Genomic DNA, 22,448 nt, shown 5'->3' with positions numbered 1-22,448 from the left:
TTTTATGGCTCTATCTATAAAAAAACAAATATCTATTTTTTTTTTCTTTATGTGTGTGGGGATGTTTACATTTGAATTACTTTTTTTCCCCCTTTCCTTTTCTACTTAATGATATGTTTATTCAACAGATGTCATCATACTTATTTTGTTTGTAACTTCTAAAAAATCTAGTCAATTCTTATGTATGGAACGCGTGAAGACACTTGAAATGTTTTTAGTGTGATTAATATTTTGTGGCTAACATTATTCACCCTAATTGTTAATTAATCTTTTTTTTTTCTGGTTGAGTGCTTAGCAATTGTACATAACATATATACTTATTTCAGTTTAAAAAAATATATATATCCATCCTTATGTAAACAGAAAATATAAGGGAATTTATAATTTATTCAGCATATGACAACTAGGATAATCACAAATGCATTAAACATAATTAACTAGTCTATTTAGAAAGAGAGTATGCATCAGTTACATACTTACAGCTATTATATTTTGTTGTATCCATCAATATATAATTGATTTAAGATACTATTAATTGTAATCATGTTAAAAAAAAAAAAGCTGTTTTTTTTTTGTTAATATAGTAAATTAAAATTTTGAAAATTTAGATAGCAGCCTGTAAATACAACCATTCAAAAATTTTATACAAAAATAGCCATTAATAATTAATAGTAATTAATAGTAATAGATAACTGGACTTATTTAGTTCAAGTAATTCAATAATTTTTCCTAAAAATAAACCAACAAATGTAGACACGTTGCATTGACTAATAAGTCAATGTGAAATATGTAAAAGGAAAAAATCCACACAGGATTCACCAAAAATATTTTCCGATTGTATATATAAATAAATAAAACAGAGAGTGAAGAGGAAGAAGAAGAGGAAGAGCAAAGAAGAGAAAAAAAAGAAAAGAATTTATTATTAATATTAAGTAATATATCCGACCACCAGATAAACCGATATTATTGTCTTTCTTTCTTCCGCTCCTTTGTCTCTCTATCTCTCTCTCAATTAGATTCTGTGCTTGTGCGATCAGCTAAGATCCGATCCGCGACCGTTTCAGACTCCGATCAGATCCGATTCGAAGGAAAAGCCTAAATCGGGTCGGGTATGACTCGTCGCTGCTCTCACTGCAATCACAATGGCCACAACTCTCGGACTTGTCCCAATCGCGGGGTGAAGCTCTTTGGTGTCAGGCTCACCGAAGGCTCGATCCGGAAAAGTGCAAGTATGGGTAATCTTAGCCATTACACGGGTTCCGGATCAGCTGGTCATGGTGGAACCGGGTCTAATACTCCGGGTTCTCCGGGTGATGTCCCTGACCATGTCCCTGGTGATGGTTATGCTTCCGAGGATTTCGTTGCTGGCTCTTCCTCTAGCCGCGAGAGAAAGAAAGGTTTCTCCTTTTTTCTCTTTTTCTTTTTTCTTTTTTTTTAATTTCCTTTTTCAAATTCCAATTTTTGAAAGTCATTTCAATCATCCGTACAATCAATCCGTGGGGGAAATGAGTTTATTTTGCATCATAGTCACTGATTGTGCATTATGTTACAAGTCTTGATCTTGTTATTGTAATCAGAGTATTTATTGTTAGCCAATCAAGTTTTGTGAGGCTAAACAATGCAATTTGGTTTAGAACGCATTGTTTGATTGTTTTATGTATTTGTGTGTTTGATTTGGTTTGTTTTTTTTTTATATAGGAACTCCATGGACAGAGGAGGAACACAGGATGTTCTTATTAGGTTTACAGAAGCTGGGAAAAGGTGATTGGCGAGGTATCTCAAGGAACTATGTTACTACAAGGACACCAACACAAGTTGCTAGCCATGCTCAGAAGTACTTTATCAGACAATCCAATGTGTCTCGTCGCAAAAGGCGTTCTAGTCTCTTTGATATGGTTCCTGATGAGGTATATTCCTTCTTCATTCACAAACACTTATTTGATTCGTCTTATGCACATTTTCTTTTGTTTTTTGATATCAGAGTAGTTAGATATTGAGTGATCCGTAGGGGGGACTTGGCTTGTCTTCTACATTTCGATAGGAATCTAGAGTATTACCAAATAAGTTGGATTTTGTGTTGTGGCTCTAATGGATATGCTTTAGGGTACCATTTTGCAGCTAACCTTGGTTAAGCATTGAAATTTTGGTGCTGTCATGGAAATTTGATCTTGATTGTTCTGCTTATGCATCTAATTTGTCCTTGTAGGCTGGAGATATTCCGATGGACTTGCAAGAACCGGAAGGAGAGAACATTCCTGTGGAAACAGAAATGCAAAGCGCTGACTCCGTTCATCAGACACTTGCTCCTAGCTCCCATCAAGCTCCATCAATCTTGGAAATTGAAGAATGTGAATCCATGGACTCCACAAACTCTACCACCGGGGAACCAGCCGCAACTGCTGCTGCTGCTGCTTCTTCTTCTGCTTCCAGACTAGAAGAAACTACACAACCGCAACCACAACCGCAACAACAACTACCTGGCTCATTCCCCATAATCTATCCAACCTACTTCTCACCATATTACCCGTTTCCATTCCCAATATGGCCTGCTGGTTACGTTCCTGAACCACCCAAGAAAGAGGAAACTCATGAGATTCTCAGACCAACTGCTGTGCACTCGAAAGCTCCTATCAATGTTGATGAGCTTCTCGGTATGTCAAAGCTTAGCCTTGCAGAGTCCAACAAGAATGGAGAAACCGATCAGTCTCTTTCGCTGAAGCTAGGTGGGGGATCATCGTCAAGACAATCAGCATTTCACCCAAACCCTAGCTCTGATAGTTCAGACATCAAAAGCGTGATACACGCTTTGTAAAGATCTTTTGGAAGTGACTGTCAAAAATGACAATATTGCAGGAAGATCTCGTCTCTGGGTTGGGGTTGTTTAAGGTTAGTTCTTGGTTTACAACAGTAACTTAAATAAGATTTGCTTTGTTAGGTTGTTTAACTTGGTTAGGATGTTTTAGTTCAGCTTTGATCATTAGGGAGAAAAAAAAAAAAAAAAAACAAATTATTATTTTTTTGCTGTATGCTTTTATTTTTGACTCTAGGATGCGTTAATTTTCGTTTAATGTGTACTAAAAACTAGAATTTATTAGTTTTGAATAAATAAAATACAGTTTTACTTTGTTTATCCTCTAACCAAACTAACCGGATTGAGATTGCAAATTAAAGTAAGCCGAACCGATTAAAACCGGACTCTATATTGTGCTCGCTGCTTTGAGTAAGCCTGAGGCCCAATGCTCTAGATCAGTGTTGTGTAGAGAGGATTAACAAGTTCCCAAAAGCCAGATGGGCTTAAATTGTACAAAATGGGCCTCAAGGAACTTAATGACGTGGCAAAATCAGGAGCGTTAAATTTAGGGCGATGAGTATCGAGAGTGTTCCCGCGTTCACCGATTGACTCTCTCTGGTTAAAATAAAAGTCCACAGTTATGGAAAGTAACCACGGCGATTTACAGAGATGCCACGTGGCACGGAACGCTCTCCTTTTTCTTCCTCGTGTTGATATTTTTGTCCCCTTTTGGTGTGTTTCCCCTTCACAAGGCGCGATTTGAGTCGCCCTCGCATTTCAAACCCTTCTTCTTCTCCGGCGCATACCTTTTGCTCTCTCTCTCTCTCTCTCGTTAACAACCCTAGTTTCGTCTTCAGAGCTTTGTGTACTTCGCCGTAATTAGCGATGCTTCCACACTCGTACACCGTCGATTCGCTTTCGCAATCCCAAGACCTAGCGTCGACTATACTCGCAGCTTCCACGCCGCCGAACATCTCCGCTGCTTGCTCTTCCGTTGAATCGTTTCTTCACGCACATACGCCTGATCAGTGTCGCCATTTCTTCTCTATCACTTTTCCGAGTTTAATCTGTAAGATCTTCGGCTTCGGCGACCCAACCGCGGCACAGTCTCCGTCGTTACGGCCGAACGGTTGGATCGATGTAGTCTCGGCGGCTAACGATTTGGATTTAGCGGAAAGAGTGTTCGCTCTCTTATCCCCTAGTGGTATACTCATGAGCTCAATCTTTGCTGTTGATAAATTGTCTCTTGTTAAGTACGTTTTCCCGACGGAACGTTTACCGGAGTATGCTCGATTCATGCTCTCCAGCGAGAAGGATCGAAGTGCGTTATCTAATCTGTGCCCCTTTTTGAAAGACAAAATTGAGGAGGATTCACTTCGGGGTTCATCTTATGAAGTTAGGCTAAATGTTTTCGAGTATTACATGTTTTGGCTCTCTTATTATCCGGTTTGTAGAGGCAACAATGAAACTTCATCTGTGATTCCTATCCAAAAGAAAAATATGTTTAGGCTACAGAATTGGACACATATGAAAGGTTTTCCAGGGAGTAACAAGCGTGACCCAGATCAGAAATTGGAGTGTAATATCTACTTAAGGCTTCTTTACTCATATCTGAAAGCTTTTGTTCCTGTTTTCGACTTAAATGCACACCAGCCTTATCGTAGCTCTCTTTTGCATTACGGACATGGGTATGATGGGTCAGTAATGACGAGAGCTGAGTTCTTGGTAAATGTGTTCGTGCATTATTGGCTGGTTGAGAATGACTTCTCACCGTTTCCTGTTGTTACGGCTAAATCTTTTGGTGTGGCTCCTCCTTTCCGTTCTGCTGTGGAGGAGATTCCACCTACTTGTGGGTTGGAAGAAGTAGTGAAGTTGCTTGTCAAGTATCTGAATTTGAGCTGGGTTACAAGTGGTGTTGGGAGTGAAAACTACGTTGAGTCTGGCGAGAGTCCACGGTGGAAGACTCCGACTTCAGGATCATCATTCCATGTTGCCAATTTGAGCCTCAGACCGCTCACTTCTTGGAATACTCATTTACAGAGGCCGCTCTATCGTTATATTTTGAGGAGTTTCTTGTTCTGTCCCATAGGAAGCTCAATTAAGAATGCGTCTCAGGTGTTCTCCATTTGGGTTATGTACCTGGAACCATGGATTATCAGTTTAGACGATTTCTCAGATCTTGAAGCTTCTTTAAATGGATCTTTAAAAGATGTGAAAAAGGAAGAGTCATATGAATTACGCGATTGTGGATACACGTCTTTGTGGCAGAGCTATGTGATATCTAATTATCTCTACTACAGTTCTCTGGTCATGCATTTTATTGGCTTTGCGCACAAGTTCCTTCATACAGATCCAGAAATAATAACTCAGATGGTTCTGAAGGTTAGATCCCTGGTTTAAGCTATTTTTCTCAAATCAATGGGTTTATCTCTTAGAGTATGGATTGCAAGACTTCTGTTTCTAACTTAATGTGACTGTTGTGTCTCTCTAATTAGGTAATGAGTGCATTGACTTCGTCAAAAGAGCTTTTGTTTCTGATGAAGAATATTGATAAAGCCTATCACACCAAACAAACTGGACCAGGAAATTCAAAAGTGAACGAATTCTCGAGATTTGCTCCATCTATTCGTGAGCAGTTGAAGGTATGCCTATATTTCTCCTCAACTTAATTTGTTATCTTTTCTCTGGGATCTCATAATGAAAAAGGGAACTTAGCTTTTTTCATCATAACACCCTTGAAAAGTTTAACAAAATACTGTAAAGTCCGACACAAATATGCACACTCTATACTGATTAATCATGTTTAACTGCTTGTGGAACTTTAGGATTGGGAAGATGGGTTGTGTGAGAGCAACGCTGATGGTTCATTCTTGCATGAAAACTGGAACAAAGACTTGAAACTCTTTAGTGATGGTGAAGATGGCGGACAACAACTGCTTCAGGTTAATATTTTTCTTCTATAATCTATTGTAGTGATAAATTCGGATAAGAAAGTAGAAGATTAAAAATATTGCTGGATGATATCTAAAAATTGTGAGCTATCTATTAACTTGGGAATGTATTTTTGAGGAATTGTTCACATAAAAACAATTTCAGAACTAGTTATCTGATATATTTTTTTTCCAGTGCCTTAGTTGTATCGATGAGCATTATAAACTCTGAGCACACATCTACACTGCTACACACATTTTTTCTTGTATCAGATACTCTACTTTATTTTATACGACACGAGAACCCTTAAAGCTCACAGGGGCAAGTGGAGCTTAAAACTTGTTAACTGTGCTGAAGGGTTTTGTTCTTTGCATTTGCAGTTATTCATACTACGGGCAGAAGCCGAACTGCAAACTGTATCCGATAAAAATAACACAGAGGCCCTTAAGTGTGTAGATTCACTAAAATCAGCGGTTTCAAACTTCTTTGGCGGGCATGTTGTAAAACCAATTGCTTTTTCCCTAGAGCCGGACCATCCCCAGAGGAACCGTGACGAGCTCTTCAAGCCGCGTGGTGCTGGCAATCAAATAGCAGGCAGTGTGAAGTACAAAGGGGACTGGATGACCCGTCCCATATCAGAAGATGAGGTTGCGTGGATGGCTAAGCTTCTAATCAACATCTCAATCCGGCTCAATGATCGTCTTGGGCTAAACCAATCGGAGACCAACAAAGACAAGAAAGAGAATTCAGAGTCGGTGTCATATGTTGACGTATCAGGGGAAGATGTGAGAAGCATTAGCGGAGCTGGAGATGCTGCGAAGATGCTGTTGCGAGGGATGGTGATGGTATGTGGTATGGTGTTGCAGCTAATGAAAAGATTCGGGGTTCGAGTCAACCTCCGGGTCATGGCGTCCAAAAAGTGTCTGATGCTTTTATTCCTCTATATCTTGTTTCTTGGTCTCAAAAGGATTGTAACTAGAATGATTTCGTAGTGTCTGGATGCTAAAGTATAAGGAAATAGACCCTCTAAGTTGCATAGAGGATTTGATAGGAATTGCAAAGCTTATTACGAAACAGGGACAAGTTTTTCGGGTATTTACACGTATGTCCCATTTACATATGAAAGCAAAATGAATCAATCATCGTCTTTATGATTCGCCGGGGACGTGTCTTTACTTGTAACATCCAATAAGAATTCTCCACGTATCAATCTACACGTGTCATCTAATAATAATATCCCAGCCATCAACAAAATTTCATCGGTCGTTGGTCGTGGAGTCGCCGACTGTATGAGAAATTCCGAGCACCTCTCTCCACTCTTTCAACAATTTCGAATTTTATATGGCTTGCTTCGTGATCTGATCGTTTCTCTATAACGCGAACCTTCGAAATTGGCCGGAGAATTCGTCAGTCTTGGCTGATCTGTCGCGAATTTGGTTAAAAGCTCCCCCACTTTCAGAGGTTTTGCTTGCAGATCTTCAGCGGTCTTCACCACCATGGCCGCACCTTTCTTCTCAACTCCATTTCAGCCTTATGTTTACCAGGTTCACTACTTCTCTCTTCAATCATGTCACTATGATTTTGACTCAGTATCTGAGGTCCATTGTAGTAAGTAGGAGTTAGAGAATTCCATTTTATCTGTTGTGATTGCAGAGATTTGTATAGATGTGTTCTGAGATGATGTGATTATGACATTGATATCAATTTTGTTGATCATGTTAATTGCAGAGTCAACAGGATACAGTTACACCTTTCCAGATTTTGGGTGGAGAATCCCAAGTTGTTCAGGTAGATTGATCTTCACATTTGGTGGCTATTAGATAAGGCCATATACTTTTTAACTTGTCTTACCATTGGTCTTCTGCTGGCAGATTATGTTAAAGTCAGAGGAGAAAGTCATTGCTAAGCCTGGTACTTCGCTTAATAATTCACTTCTCTATTCAAATTTGTAAGACTGCTTCAACTAATTTGTTATGGTGGTGCTTGTAGCTTCCATGTGCTACATGTCTGGTTCCATCGAGATGGAAAATACATACACTCCTGAACAAGAAGCTGGAGTTCTGCAGTGGATTTTGGGCAAGAGTGTAAGCAGCATACTTCTTAAGAATACTGGACAAAACGATGGATTTGTTGGTATTGCTGCACCTTATTTGGCTAGGATTCTCCCGGTTAGTGTGATTTTAGCTTTTCCATGTTGACATTAATTGTCTTCTGTATCACTCTGATCTCAATCATGATTGTTTTTGTGATCTCTTGTTTGTTTTGTTTCTCCTGTAGATCGATTTGGCTATGTTTGGAGGTGAGATATTATGCCAGGTAGAGTCTTTCTTCCTAAATGTGGACGCTTAACTCTCAGTTTCTTACTCGTACAGATCAAGCTCCTACAGAGTTGTGTAACCTTGTCTTCTTGCTGTGTAGCCAGATGCATTCCTTTGTTCCGTCCATGATGTGAAGGTTGTCAACTCCGTTGACCAGAGGGCAAGAAACATTGTTGCCACTGGTGCTGAGGTAAGACGGGCAGTAATTTGCATTAGTATACTTACCAATCCCACAAATTCTTTCCTGGCTTCTACTCACAAATTGTTGTTGCAGGGTTTTCTGAGACAACGCCTATCTGGACAAGGTCTTGCTTTCATCCTCGCAGGTGGCTCAGGTGAGGTTTTATCCCAATGAGATGATGTTACTGTTTAGGCCTCATTACCTCCAAAAGAAACTGATATTACCATCCCAAAACATATGTTAGTTGTACAAAAAGTTTTGGAGGTAGGAGAAGTTCTAACCATTGACGTGTCTTGCATTGCTGCTCTCACTCCCTCAATTGATGTCCAAATCAAATACAATGCTCCTTTGAGACGAGCAGTATTCGGGGTACATATAATTTACACACTCCCTCACATTTAAATGTATGTCATTCATTCAGGATTTCTGATATGTTTAATAATATGTTGCAATCTTTCAACGTACAAAAGGGTGATAACGTAGTAATGGCGACTCTAACGGGGCCAGGCATTGTCTTCATACAAAGCTTACCATTTCATCGGCTCTCGCAGCGTATCGCAAGGTAAAAAACCAACCACCAATCCAAAATCTGATTTTGTGTAACAATTAACAACAAATATAAGCTTTGTGACAGGTCGGTGACGTCGCCAAACATGAGAGAAAATCCAAAATTGTTGATACAGATAGCGATATTCGCGTTCCTGGCATGCGCTGTGATTCTATCATCGTTAATCTTAACCGAAGTTTGAAAGCAGAGATAGAAAGAATTCGAGACGCTTTTTCGTCAAGCAAAAATAGTAACGTTGTAATTGTTGAAATTAGCTCTGGGGACTTTGAAAACGAGGAATGATACACACTCACACAGCTCAAACCATTTTATTTTCGTTTTTTACTAGTCGGTTCAGTCAGACACATGTGTTGTTGTTGCTTTGATATTGCTCTGAAAACGTAAATAAGAAAATAGGAATTCGAACAAATTGTAGAGTTTCTTTCTAATGGTTTATGCTATTAGATTGACTCCATAGCTAAGAAAATGGATTGAAGCAGTGGTTGATTTTCCAAAAACTCGTCAACCTATTATTGTGAACAATTCAACGATTGAATCTGTAATTCATGTTGTCCCTTAAACAAAAATAGAAGCAAGCTGAATAATCAATTAAACAATCGTGAAAATGAAGACATAATTTCTCATATCATTAGATTTGAAAGATAAAAGCAATGGAATCATTACAAAAATAGATTAACAAAGCATTTTATGATAGACAAAAGAACTCTCTGATGATTTGTTCATACAGCAAAGAGTAAAGAAGATTCTCATTTCTTCCGATTATACGTAAAAAAAAGACTAAGGTCGGGATCTCTCTCCCTTGCCACGTTTGGAGGAGTATCGATGATGATGATGATGATGTTGTTTATCTTCACTCACATCTGCAACCACCACCGGTGGTGACCGCTCGTACCTTGACGGCTTCCTCTTGAAATGCCTGTCTTCGTCGCTCGATTCATAGTCCGCTACTTCTACTTCCTTCCGGCTGCTGTGTCGGTGGACCGATGTTCCCACCGCGACGGCTGCTGGCGGATCCGTCACTGACGCCGATGAAGACGATGATACTTTTCTTCGTTTACCGGAAGACGTTTCTTCCTCCGGAAAGCTTATACGAGCGAACACGCTTGACTTGTGACTATTGTTATCAATCATCATCTCTGCTTTTGTCGCTGGTGGCTCCGATGAACGAGGTTCCGATCTCTTCCGGTGCTGATGCTGGCTGCGTTCCGAATCACCACGGTGGTGACGGCTTCTTTCTTCATCGCGACGGTCGCGAGTGCGGTCGTGTTCACGTTCTAAGTCTTGATGACGAGACCTTTCACGGTCGCGTTGCCCATCTCTTTCTTCGGGATGACGATCAGATTTTCTCTTGGAATCGCGCGACGGGGAGATGATTTTACGCGGTGGTGGATGCTCTGGGGATAGTCTCCGCCGACGGTCGTAGTCGTGATTCGGAGGCGGAGGTGCTTGTCTCTGTAAAACATATGTTAACCCCAACATTAAAACAATAATATAAATGTAACTGGACTCGGGCCTCAAAATAATACCTAATTGGGCTTTATAGCCCAATGACTCTCGCGAATCATACGAGGCTTTACTTTAAAGTTTCTTTTAATATTTTCTCCATTATTGTTTAATTGTTTCTTTTTTTTTTATATAGTTCAGATTGTAAATAATTCAGAAAATTACATTTTTGAAAAGAAATTAAAAAAAAATCATTGTTTCCTGATAATAATTCTAGTTTTTTTTTTTCTTTTTCCTAAAAGTGTTTTTGTTGTTGATGAGCAAAATGAATGGGGGAAATTTAGAGGCCATTTTCTGATCGTAAGAAATAAAAACCAATAGTAAATGAAAAGGCGAAGCTACACTAGTAAAGAGAGAGAAGAAGAGAGGAAGATGAGACAACAAAAGGAGACATACAGATTTGTTAGGGTTGACGGATGATGCAGAGGCTGAAGTCCCATTGTTGTTCATCATCATTCTGCTATTTTCTCCATCCCTAAACATCTTCCCACTGTTTCATACACACAGCCCACGTTTAGCTTTTGGAATTACTATCTTCAGTCTTAATATGTCTAGTAAAAGATAAGAGTTTGTTTGTGTATCTTTTTACCCTTCGGTTCGTCTCTCGTTTTCGCGTTTTCTTAACATCTCAGCTTTTCGGGCTTCCGCTTCATCTCTGCCCATCATGGCGCGTTGGAGATTCATGCGGTTTCCCATTTCAGCTAGATCCCTGCGCATGCGCACATAATTCAATCATGAGACTATTATTGAGAAAGCTTTACTGATAGAGAGCATTAAGTGAGTGTTGGTTGGTTTACCTATGAGGTGGTGGTATATTAGGGAAACCAAATCCTTGTGCCATGAATGGATCTGGATGCATCATGTTCATACCCCCACCAAATCCCATGTCCATTGGGTTTAATCCATAACCCATAAATGGAGGCATTGCGCCTGGAAAAGGCCCTCCAAACCCATTGAAGCCAGGGTGAAAGCCATTGAAGCCTGGTTGAACACCGTTGAAGCCTGGTTGTACGCCGTTGAAGCCTGGTTGTACGCCGTTGAAGCCTGGTTGCATGCCATTGAAGTACTGCGGCCCTGGTCCCATTTGCATCATATAGTCAGGGCCTGCTAGATCTGGCACAGGATTCCATTGCATGTCTGCAATAATTCACAAAAAAATAAACCATCTTTTAGACCTCCCTTTTGATTCACATAGACTTTGAAAATGAGAATGAATGGCGTTCAGCATAGCAAAAAAGCTTTTACCATTCCCAGGCACTCTAGGTTTCTTTTTCTTCTTTTTTCCTGTATAAAACAAAAATAACATATTACATTGATGAATGGCAACTAGAGTTTGTTTCCTCATTGAAAAAAAGAAGTTCATGCATGTGTGGTCCATCTTGATTAATCTTAGAAACGGAAAATCTGAGCTGCACTAGTCCCAAATCATTCGCGAAGTCCAGAAAAGTTAATATTAAGACATCTTTCTTTTACCTGGCTCTCCAGCAGCAACCTGCGGCTGCACTTCTTCTTTGGGGGCTTGCGTATTCAACTTTGAAACAGTTGCTTCTTTCACAATCACGGACCCTTGAGTGCTTTCACATGCATCAACTGGCTTTTCCACATTAACTTCAGCAGACGCCCGAGGGGCACTTGTGATCTCTGCAGTTTCCATTGGTGGCTTTATGGTTGAAGCATCGTTATTGTTACTAAGTGCTGGTTTCTTCTCCCCTTTAGATGCAACAGATGTAGTAGGAGATAGAACCTTCGGACCTGGACAGCAAGCAGACTCCAAATCTATATTATGTCCGTCATAATTCAGCAGTGAGGACTAATCAAACAAAGTACAAAAACACATGAATTTCAAATAATGACAGACCTGGGATATGGCCTACGCTGCCAGCATTCTCAGTGCTATCGTTTCCAGCTTCCAAAATACGGTTTATCGTATCCCTGAGGGTCTTGTTTGGTAGAAGATCGTCAGCAAGGACATCAGTTTCTCCACAAACACACCTTGACTTTGAAATAATGTGATCTCTGATACCTGAATTGCATATAAAAAGTGAAAAACGATACATCTGTATATCTGGAACTGGCAACAATCAACAAAAGGGTTTTGTGGAACAGCAGAATGCATAAGAAGAACTTACACTTGTCACAGAAGCTCTTGAAACAACATTTGCTTGTAAGCGCAGCATCTCTCATTACTTCTTTGCATAATGGGCATTTTAATTCAGGCGGAAGTTCTCCTACAGAGCGTGTTGTTGATGGTAATCCCTCCATTTCCTTCTCAAAAGCATCCCTGAATTTGATGAAGGCACAACAAACATTAAAATTATAATTAATATATGTGAAGAAGTACCAATAGCAACATCCCCACACTAGTTCAGCACAACGTACTCATTTGGTTTCAGAACTGCAACTGCGCCACTTGGCAAGGAATAAGAACCATCTGGAGTTGCCATCAACATGGACTTGGGGATACCGGTAGGTGGTTTAACTCTCTTAACATCATAGTTAGGGTCACCATTAGTGGGGCAATGCTGAATAAAATGTCCTGAGACAGTAAATAGAAAGCTCTTAACACTTTTTATCTATGATTTATCAATACACAAAGGCGAGAGAAAACTAATAATGTTCAAAGCTGACATACCAGGGACATTGCAACGATGGCAGACATATCCCGGAGGAGGTGTTTTCCTTTCCATTCCTATAGAAGCCAATAAAACCAAACTAAGTAATTTGCAACTTGATGCAAATAAAAAATAAAATTATAAGACCTTTTGACAGAAGTTAATACAGACATTCCAGAATTCAACGAAAATCAAAGAATAAAAGGAAGTATAAATTACCAAAACCACGTCCATTCATTCTTCCAGTCATACCCCTTCCGTAACCTCTCCCAGCCCCAAAAGTATCTGGACCTTGTCTGTTACATTGAATAAAATTAAGAAGGCTGTTAAACCTTCACACAAACTCAACAGTTTTACCTCCACCATTTCTGGAAGATTGCTTACCGTTGCCAGTCAAGTGCTGGAGTGTCGATGAGCGCCTGAATTTTGCTTTCTTCATCTACTTTTTCGTCTGCTGGTGCAAGATCAGGACCTGGCTTAATATGCTGGGCCTCTTGGGCATCAGGAATCGAATATAAATCAGTCCCAAACTCGTCCCATTCATCTTCAGGCTAAAGGGTGAATCAGGATTAAAATTAGGATCAAAACTGGTTGCAGGCATTCCAACAAATGCCAAGAAATATTCACTATAATTAACTTACATATTTGGCTGCAGATGGATCGGCAACAGGAATATTAGTGGTTTCAGCCTGAACGTTTTCCACTTTATTCTCAACTCTAGGCCTGCAAAGTAAAGATATTTGCATCATTTCGCATGAGGATCCCAATGTTTCTTAAAATCTAATAGTCAGACAATTGACTTATGTTTAGCTAAAGTAGGAGCAGTAATTTTGCAATGTTTTTTTGGTATTTTGTCGAGTTAAAGATAGATAGCTAATTAATTAGACCAAGAATATAGAAACTAAAGATCTGAGAAAGTACTCTTGGGTAGTAATAACAGTGATGCGAGGGCGTCCAGGAACCCGACGAATGAGGACAGATGTATTCTTTGGGATTAACATTGCTTCATCCAGATACTCTGAAAATTCAAAACAGAGAACATATAACGGCCACAGAGTGCAAACATGTTGGCGAGACACATTATACTAAAGCTTCCTAAGAATCTATGGAATCAGATTCCAACAAACTGTTTCCTAATAGTTCACAAAAGTATCAACCAAGACAAATCTACCCTAGTATATATATATAACTAGTAAATTCAAAGTTAGAACAGAGAATGTAAGTAAGTTGAGTATGTGATAGCTACAACCATATAGCCAATTACTACCAAAGCAACTAAACGAAAACACTTGACTTGGTAACAGACCATAAAAGAATCTGACAATAAACAACTCCAAGTTCAGGTAGCAAACTAACATCGGACATATAGAGAACAATCAAAGAGAGAGAGAGAGACACACACACACACACAAAAATGTGACGTAGAATACAAACCTTCGTTAGTTTGGGCATTGGAGACGACAATATCAAGGTCTTTACCAGTGCCCAAATGCTTAGTTTCGAAAATTTTGTCTTTGAGAATACCGACTGATATAAAAGGACCATCCATGGCAACGGTATCATAATCCCTTGCACTCTTAAACTTGTAATAAATTGCCATTGAGAAATTTTGTATATCTGATATAAAAGCAAAATACATATATATGTATTACTTAACTTGTAAAGATCATTATAAGAAATTGACACCAAACTCAAACACAACAACACAAATCTACTTAAATTTTGAAAACCCTAATCAAGGCCTCTGGTCAAAAAAATAAAACGAGGCCAGAGATTTTGATTTCCAAAACATAAAAGTAAATACAAACGAATTAAAAAAAAAAAGACCTAAAAATTCAATTTTTTTTATTATGTTTACTTCGCCTGATTCGACTCCACAGAAGAAACCTCTCCACGCGTGCCAATCCAAATCTACAAATCCTGGACAAGTTCTTACAGATTCAAGCACGAGAGAACGTTCGTGATTGAATCAAAAATCGAGTAGATCGCTTGTGATGGCGCCGTTGATGTCTCCAAATCTCCTCTCCGAAGGTCTTCACAGCTACAAAAACGTCGCGAAATAACCAGGTTTCACTCCATGAGATCCGGTAGCTCCAAGCTCCGGTAGAACAGGATCGGAAAAAACCCGAGATGAATCTAGGGTGAGAGTGAAAAGGAGGATCTAGAAGATAAACATAGAAATCGAGGAGCTGAAAGCTGTGTCTTCACGAGAAAAGCAGAGAGATCGATCTCGAAATCTAGGGTTTGAACTCAGAGCTATCTCTCTCTCTCTCTCTTTCGTATCGTGTTTTTGTAATCCCACAGCAAAATTTCCATTAAATAATAAAATTTATTCAATCTTATCTTTTGAGGCCCATTTATTGTGGGGAATGATATATATAAAAGTAAGTTTCCACTCTCTCCTTATTGGTGGAAAAATATTTAAGGTTTTAATTTTTTTTTTTTTAAAAAAAAAATTGTTTATGACAATCATTCAATACAAAATTTAATTACACTATAAATTATAATCAAATGGCAAAGAAAATGAAAAGACTTAATCATATAAAATTCAACAAAATAAATAAATAAATAAATGTTTATAACAATCATTCAATACAAAATTTAATTACACTATAAGTTATAATCAAATGGCAAAGAAAATGAAAGGACTTAATCATATATCATACAACAAATTTTATAAGCCTTATTGATCATACATATAAAAGTAATGTTTCACTCTCTTTATTGTTTCATTTTGTATTTATTTTTAAATTATAATATTTATTTTTAACCAAAAAACACATTTAATCATATACATTAATTCATACTTTAAATTCACACTTTACTACTAAAATGAAACTGAAAATAATATAAATTTCCAAAGACTATTGGTTTTCTTTATTGAATTCCAATTAAACACACTATAAATTATAATTATAACTCCTCTAATTTAATTATTTTAAAAATGTAACTTACATCACTTCTTATCATATAAATAGTCATTCTCACATCCTTCTCTACCATATCTCATATCTTCATTATTCTCTTTGTTTTTTTTTTAAGTTCTTGCATGGGGTGAAAACTCATTTAAAATATCATTATAAGAGTTTGATTAATTATTTAGTTTAAACTTTTGTTTTCAATTTTATTTATTTTTTGTTTTTATGTATTTCTTTATGTCTTCATTGTTTTTTATATTTTTAAATGTAATACATATGTATAATAATATTTTATGGTTATAAGAAAATCAAGATAAAGAAACCATCTTCATTCTTTTACTTTAGATGTTTGTTTTTTTCTCACATATTCATGTATATTTAATTTATTTTCAAAAGTATGTAATTTTTTAACAAAATAAACTTATCGTTATATAATTATCAAACCAATTTGTAAGACATTCTTTTAAGAATAATGATCTTTATATTTAATTTGTGATTCAACATGTAATAATACAAAGAATATTATAATTTGTTTTAACTTTGAATTTTATACTTGATTTCCTATCTAAAATACAATTTTGATATTCAATTTCCTATCTATTATATATACTACAAGGATGAAAAATATAATTAAACCTAGAAATATAACTTAAATTAAGAGGAATATAAAAAGAGATTAAAAATAAAATTATTTCTTGGGAATTTTTAAGGTTTCACTCTCTCCTTATTGGTCCATTTAGCATTTATTTTCTAATTATAATATTTATTTTTAATTAAACCAAATATCTAACACATTTAGTCATATACTTTAATTCATACTTGAAATCCACACTTTACTATTAAATTGTAACTTAAATTATATAACGTTTCAATTGACTATTTGTTTCCTCCATTTAACTTCAATTAACACACTATAAATTATAATTATAACTCCTCTGATTTAATTATTTTAGAATTGTAACTTACATCATATTTTATCCTATAAATACTCATTTTTACATCATCCTCCACCATATCTGATATTCTCAATATTTTCTTTGTTTAATTTTTAATGCTCTTGCATGGGTTGACAGCTAAATTAATATATCATTGTAAGAGCATGATTATATATTTGGTTAAAACTTTTGTTTTCAATTATATTTCTTCTTTATTTTATGTACTTCTTCATTTTTTCATTGTTTTTAATACTATTAAATGTATAATACATATATATAATAATATTTTATGGCTATAAGGAAATTACTTTATCGATAGGATTCAAAAATATTGATTTCTGATCATCGCACCATAAGAAAATCAAGCTAAATAAACCATTTTCATTGTTTTACTTTATATGTTTTCTTTCTCACATATTCATGTATATTAATTTTATTTTCAAAGTATGTAATTATTTTAACAAAATATTGTTTTTGTTATATTCAAACCAATTTGTAAGACATTGAAATAAATAAAATTTTATACACAAATAAAGGTAATTTTTGTGTATATTTATAAGTTTACACACATATTTGGATAAATTTCAACATTTTTAGTGGTTGTTTTGATAAAGTTTGAAAAGGGAGTAAATTTAAAAAGTGATATTTTTAAAGGGGTATTTTTTTAAATTCTCCCAATATCATTCCTATTTTTATCATTAACAATATTATTGTTTTATTAAAAATACTTAAAAGTACTAAAGAAAATTACTATCAAAATTGATTAATTCAACAATTAATCAACGAATAAATTCAAAAGATATGAATGTATGCTTCTATTGTATGATTTAAATAAATAACATGTAAAAATGTTATAAGCATTAAAATTTATTTAATCTATTTTTTATAAATAATAAATAAATTAAAATAATTAAATAAATATACAACAACCCGCGCATATGCGCGGGACATTACCTAGTATAAACCAAACCACTGTTTTTTTTCCTTTCTTAAAAAAAACATTTAATTTACCATTATTGACATATTTCAAAGCTAATTCACATATTTTTTTATATATTTCATGCCTAAAATTTTATATAATTAAGCCGGAAGTTTAATAAAAGTGTTTTCAGAATAATCAAAATATAAAATGTTGATTTTGTGTATTAATAATATCTTATTTGTTCAAAAAATAAAATTGAATTTTCTTGAAAATATGTAAATTTGGTATTCTATTTTTTTTAACAAACCTCCAGTGCTTATTGGGCCTTGATTTCTATATTAAATGCCTGATTTTCTTTTCACCAGAGTAAAAGATTTCTTTAATTGCTCAATTACTATATTAATTAAAAAAAATTAAAATAAAAAAGAAAAGAAAGATACGGGACGACAAAAAAAAATGGATGAGTGGGGCGATCCATTGGGGGAATCGGGATTGGAACCGTGGTTTGGTCTCTCTCTCTCTCGTCGCGGTGAAGCGGAGAGTGAGAGTGGTTTGGGAGACCATCATGATACGACGAATCTCCCAGAGAGCTTGTGGATTCGCTAAAAATCAATTTCTCAAATCGTCTCGATTCCACGGCGAGTCCCTCGATTCCTCTGTCTCCCCTGTTCTCATTCCTGGCGTTCATGTCTTCCATTGTCAGGTACTTCACTCCTTTTGGATTTGTTCTGTTGATGGAGAATCTTGAATCTAATTTTTTTACTTGGGGGTTGAATGATAGGATGCTGTTGGGATTGTAGCAAAGCTATCAGATTGTATTGCAGCCAAAGGCGGTAACATACTTGGCTACGATGTTTTTGTTCCTGAAAACAAAAATGTCTTCTACTCCCGCAGGTATTGTATTATTCATTACCACTTTTGCTCCTTTTTACTCAAAGTCTTTCCTTTTTAAGTAACTTTCTCAAAGCTATAGACTTAAAGTACTAAGCTTTGAAGATGAATCGACTGAAAGGTTATGTTTTGTGTTGAAAAACAAAAAATGGTTTCTTTGACAGCGAGTTTATCTTTGATCCGGTTAAGTGGCCGAGAAACCAAGTGGATGAAGATTTTCAAACCATTGCGCAAGCATATGGTGCCTTGAACTCGGTTGTGCGTGTGCCTTCTATAGATCCCAAGTATAAGATAGCTCTTCTACTCTCTAAACAGGTATTGAATGTTAGCAACTTCCTTCTTTTTCTACTCTTTGTATTCACTGCTGATTAATAATAGTATGTAATTCTATATACAGGATCATTGTCTTGTCGAAATGTTGCACAAATGGCAGGACGGGAAGCTGCCCGTGGATATTACCTGTGTCATAAGGTGAGCTTATAAGTTCCTATTTTCATCTGACTAGCTCAGCATGTATGTCTAGTGTCTTGTGTCTCGAATACTTACGCTGCTGGTCTGGAATTTTTTTTTTTTTGTTATTAGCAACCATGAAAGAGCTTCAAACACTCACATTATGCGGTTTCTTGAGAGGCATGGCATCCCATATCATTATGTAGCTACAACAAAAGAGAATAAAAGAGAAGATGAGATTTTGGAATTGGTTAGAGATACTGATTTCCTAGTTCTTGCAAGATACATGCAGGTTAACATTTTTTGTATCCTTCTTTGATCAAATGTTTAGTAACAGTTATGTTCAGCCTTCAGATGAATATTATTGCATACAGCTTAGTTGCTTTGTCTATTTTTAACCAAGACTTGAATCACTTACAAAAAAATGGATTCATACCATATTCCTTTTGGCAGATTCTGTCCGGTAACTTTCTGAAAGGTTATGGAAAGGATGTAATCAACATCCATCATGGTCTCTTACCATCATTTAAAGGCGGAAATCCTGCAAAACAGGTCATTGAGCTTTGCCATGGCTCTACCTTCCCGTAATTGGTTATTTTGTTGTTTTTTGCCACTTATATTCTAGATTGTTTGCAGGCATTTGATGCAGGTGTCAAATTAATTGGAGCAACAAGTCACTTTGTTACCGAGGAACTGGATTCAGGGCCTATCATTGAACAAATGGTAACTCATTTGCCATATAGTTAATTGGTAGTATTTTCAGAAGGTTGTTATTATCAATGTACTCAGCAGCTTTCTTAATTACTCTGTCTGAATTTGGCTTTTTCAGGTTGAGAGTGTTTCCCACCGAGACAACCTAAGGAGCTTTGTCCAGAAGTCCGAGGACCTAGAGAAAAAATGCCTCACGAAAGCTATAAAATCATACTGCGAACTACGGGTATTACCTTATGGCACAAACAAGACTGTTGTATTCTAGTTACAAAAGCAATGACTATGATTCTCATCTGATTTTTTTTATGAACGATTCAAGAGAGTATTATACCAATTCTCTGTAAGATTGATGACTCATATGCAGCAGAAAATTTTGGGTATAGTAAGTATATACAGGATTCCCTATCGCATGCGATCGCTGAGACTCAGAGATTCCAGAGAGCATTTGGCAGCCTCGAGGCATGTTGCTTTCCGGAGACTAGACTGAATCCCAGCAACCCACCTCTGCTTCTCAATCTTACTCTTACACTTAAACTCTAAAAGACCCTGCCCTGTTTTCAGACCAAAATAGACTTCTTCGGAATTTTCCCTCTCTTTCCTGTAAGGCCATGCAGATATCTCGTCGCAGACTCCATAAACAACACCTTCAAAAGCAATAACAAGCTTCAGACTTCCTGTTACAGGTAATTTTCCTAACTCTTGAAAGAATAGATAATGCTTACATTTGATATTCTTGGAGAATGCCCCTCCAACGTGTTTGCTTTTGAGTTGGATCATGACCTGAGGAATTCATAAAGGTTAAGTAACTAGTATAGATAAGCAAATAAATTTGCGCCTCTTACAGATTAAATCCAGACTGCTTAAGTACCTGAGACTTCTTGTTGATATAGACACAGGCTCGCTTTATTCGCTGTACTCCTGCTGATAAAGTTCAGTATTATAAGCATCTTAACTAGTGGAACTAGTCTTGAATCAGGCAGAATTTGAGAAGAATAGTTTACCATTTCGTGCACATTGCTCCAGTTCGCCCTCTAGAGGAAAATTTGGTTCTTTCACTCTAAATTGACAATTTACAAGCGAGTGAGAGTCTGAGAAGCTCCTCTCACAAGGTGTGATAGTTGCATTTTTCCTTGCTTCCTTTGGCTGCCTCACCTTCAAAGCCGCTTCTCCTCTCAATGCTGATTCATTTTTCCACAAACTCAGATTAAAAGCCATCTTACTAAACCAGCCATAGCCTCAACACCAATTTTTTAACAATACTCTTACCAGTTGCAGCCGCCGCTGTGAGAGTCATGAGATCTCCAGGGCTGTGGATATCAACAGAAGACCTAACCTTGGAAACAACACAGTTGTGATCGGCACCTGCTTGTTCAGCCATTTCAATGCAGTGCGAAGCCAGTAGCTCTGTTGCTGAGGCAAGAGCCAGTGCCATCGTGGAGCTTGACTCTTTGTTGCAGCTTTCATCAGAGGTCACAGCCGCTAACCCAGCTGCCAGAGCAGCAACGGACACAGCTGATTGAACATGGGCATTCTCCACCCGCGCTTTATCTTTTTTCTTTAGAATCCTCATGTTGCTTTGGTTGGTGTGTTGTTTGTGGTGAAACCACTTTGATAATCTTCCTGATCTGCGTGCCCCAGCTGATTTCATGATCTTCTCTGCCTGCAAATACCAGAGAATCATAAAAAAAAATATCAGAATTCAATAACCAGTGAAAGTGTCTGGCTGAAACAGTATCAAGAATACTCAGGAAAACTACAAAATTATGAGCATCAGCTGGAAGGGATCATACCATTAGTGGATCTGCAGAAACATCTTGGGAGAAGACTCTAGGACTGTTCTGGGACACAGAAACTCGCTGTTGTCTCTGTTTCTGCGCCAAAGCTTTGGAGATTTCAGAAGCAGATAGACTCCATGATCTGGACAGGAACTTCATTGGCTCCTTTGGTGTCTGAGGCTGAGGAATCTGAGAGAATACATCTTCAGATCTCACAATTCCCTCCTCCAAGTCTTCCTCCAGATTCTCTGATCCGAATAACGATGAAGATGTATCATTCCAATCTGAATAAAACGCACCTTCCATTTCCTTCTCAGAGTCAAAGAAAATCCAAGATGGCGAAAGAAAGAACTTTACACTATGAAGGTTAATGTTGACTCAAGTTCGTGAGAGAGAGAAGATCAGCAGTAAGCAAACACTAACTCTTTTCTTTAATAACTTGGAATTGTTCAAATCTTATCGAACACACTAGTGAAGTCCCCACGTTCTGATATAAGTAAGGCAAGAAGGTTGGGAGAGACGGAGAGAACACAAATCAATGCAATTGTGCTTTGTGCAGAGTCCATGTATTCAGGAAATGTCTCATCAAATGGACACAAAATATAGATTAGAGAAACCATGGAACTTTTAATATGCATAATAAGACAGAAGGGGTAGGATATTGTGGGGACATTTTCATTGGTTTAAGAGCCAGAAGCTGTGCCTTTGTCTTGTCTTTTTGAGTTTGAGAAGATTTGACTGAACAACTTTAACAGAGTTCGTGACTCTCCCGACCAGTTTCTGTTATAATTGTAGTTTACACAAAGTCATAACACTTTTGGTATTCCTATAAAGATACTCCCCACGAGTTCATTTTTCAAAAATTCGAATGGCCTTCGGCTATTGGTTTGTTCTTTTACCTTCTATACTGCTATCATTGTTTTTACTTGTCACGTTATACAA

At 37.1% G+C, this 22,448-nt stretch overlaps 6 protein-coding genes across 8 annotated transcripts; 4 read left to right on the top strand and 2 right to left on the bottom strand.

Annotated features, from left to right (window-relative positions):
* The first annotated feature begins 880 nt into the window (after window positions 1–880).
* On the top strand, window positions 881–3,130 carry LOC17876869 (transcription factor KUA1). Its single transcript, XM_006279431.2, has 3 exons — window positions 881–1,397; window positions 1,699–1,907; window positions 2,207–3,130. The coding sequence occupies exons 1-3, from the start codon at window positions 1,112–1,114 to the stop codon at window positions 2,810–2,812; spliced, it is 1,101 nt and encodes a 366-aa protein (XP_006279493.1). The 5' UTR covers window positions 881–1,111; the 3' UTR covers window positions 2,813–3,130.
* A 254-nt stretch (window positions 3,131–3,384) lies between these two features.
* Window positions 3,385–6,821, top strand: LOC17874851. Its single transcript, XM_006279973.2, has 4 exons — window positions 3,385–5,173; window positions 5,287–5,433; window positions 5,617–5,733; window positions 6,103–6,821. The coding sequence occupies exons 1-4, from the start codon at window positions 3,677–3,679 to the stop codon at window positions 6,712–6,714; spliced, it is 2,373 nt and encodes a 790-aa protein (XP_006280035.1). The 5' UTR covers window positions 3,385–3,676; the 3' UTR covers window positions 6,715–6,821.
* A 157-nt stretch (window positions 6,822–6,978) lies between these two features.
* On the top strand, window positions 6,979–9,243 carry LOC17876007. The gene is made up of 10 exons (XM_006281483.2): window positions 6,979–7,266; window positions 7,451–7,510; window positions 7,594–7,633; window positions 7,712–7,890; window positions 8,000–8,038; window positions 8,141–8,230; window positions 8,315–8,375; window positions 8,466–8,590; window positions 8,692–8,783; window positions 8,856–9,243. The coding sequence occupies exons 1-10, from the start codon at window positions 7,219–7,221 to the stop codon at window positions 8,968–8,970; spliced, it is 849 nt and encodes a 282-aa protein (XP_006281545.1). The 5' UTR covers window positions 6,979–7,218; the 3' UTR covers window positions 8,971–9,243.
* Window positions 9,244–9,394: 151 nt separating this feature from the next.
* LOC17877024 (E3 ubiquitin ligase PQT3-like) lies at window positions 9,395–15,226 on the bottom strand. 2 transcript variants are annotated; one of them, XM_023781193.1, is made up of 16 exons: window positions 14,732–15,226; window positions 14,339–14,521; window positions 13,826–13,922; window positions 13,546–13,627; window positions 13,289–13,455; window positions 13,124–13,200; window positions 12,925–12,981; window positions 12,672–12,828; window positions 12,422–12,573; window positions 12,151–12,315; window positions 11,766–12,044; window positions 11,538–11,576; window positions 11,090–11,429; window positions 10,882–11,001; window positions 10,689–10,782; window positions 9,395–10,241 (listed from the first exon to the last, which is right to left on the bottom strand). In XM_023781193.1, the coding sequence occupies exons 2-16, from the start codon at window positions 14,502–14,504 to the stop codon at window positions 9,567–9,569; spliced, it is 2,667 nt and encodes an 888-aa protein (XP_023636961.1). In that variant the 5' UTR covers window positions 14,505–14,521; window positions 14,732–15,226; the 3' UTR covers window positions 9,395–9,566. The 2 variants fall into 2 exon arrangements, with proteins under 2 accessions (XP_023636961.1, XP_006279986.1); XM_006279924.2 differs by having other exon boundaries at window positions 14,763–15,226.
* A 2,901-nt stretch (window positions 15,227–18,127) lies between these two features.
* LOC17877367 (formyltetrahydrofolate deformylase 1, mitochondrial) lies at window positions 18,128–20,084 on the top strand. The gene is made up of 8 exons (XM_006282298.2): window positions 18,128–18,382; window positions 18,461–18,573; window positions 18,735–18,885; window positions 18,968–19,041; window positions 19,153–19,312; window positions 19,474–19,572; window positions 19,657–19,743; window positions 19,850–20,084. The coding sequence occupies exons 1-8, from the start codon at window positions 18,140–18,142 to the stop codon at window positions 19,994–19,996; spliced, it is 1,074 nt and encodes a 357-aa protein (XP_006282360.2). The 5' UTR covers window positions 18,128–18,139; the 3' UTR covers window positions 19,997–20,084.
* A 34-nt stretch (window positions 20,085–20,118) lies between these two features.
* Window positions 20,119–22,405, bottom strand: LOC17875792 (VAN3-binding protein). Of its 2 annotated transcripts, XM_006282087.2 has the most exons (6): window positions 21,522–22,405; window positions 20,998–21,391; window positions 20,733–20,909; window positions 20,600–20,649; window positions 20,454–20,511; window positions 20,119–20,375 (listed from the first exon to the last, which is right to left on the bottom strand). In XM_006282087.2, the coding sequence occupies exons 1-6, from the start codon at window positions 21,810–21,812 to the stop codon at window positions 20,134–20,136; spliced, it is 1,212 nt and encodes a 403-aa protein (XP_006282149.1). In that variant the 5' UTR covers window positions 21,813–22,405; the 3' UTR covers window positions 20,119–20,133. The 2 variants fall into 2 exon arrangements, with proteins under 2 accessions (XP_006282149.1, XP_023637107.1); XM_023781339.1 differs by having other exon boundaries at window positions 20,119–20,511.
* Window positions 22,406–22,448: the final 43 nt, after the last annotated feature.

This window comes from Capsella rubella, unplaced genomic scaffold, assembly GCF_000375325.1.
Source record: "Capsella rubella cultivar Monte Gargano unplaced genomic scaffold, Caprub1_0 scaffold_8, whole genome shotgun sequence".
Lineage (NCBI taxonomy): Eukaryota > Viridiplantae > Streptophyta > Magnoliopsida > Brassicales > Brassicaceae > Capsella > Capsella rubella.
The sequence above is the reverse complement of the archived record's forward strand: the minus strand, read 5'-3'. Positions and strand labels throughout refer to the sequence as shown.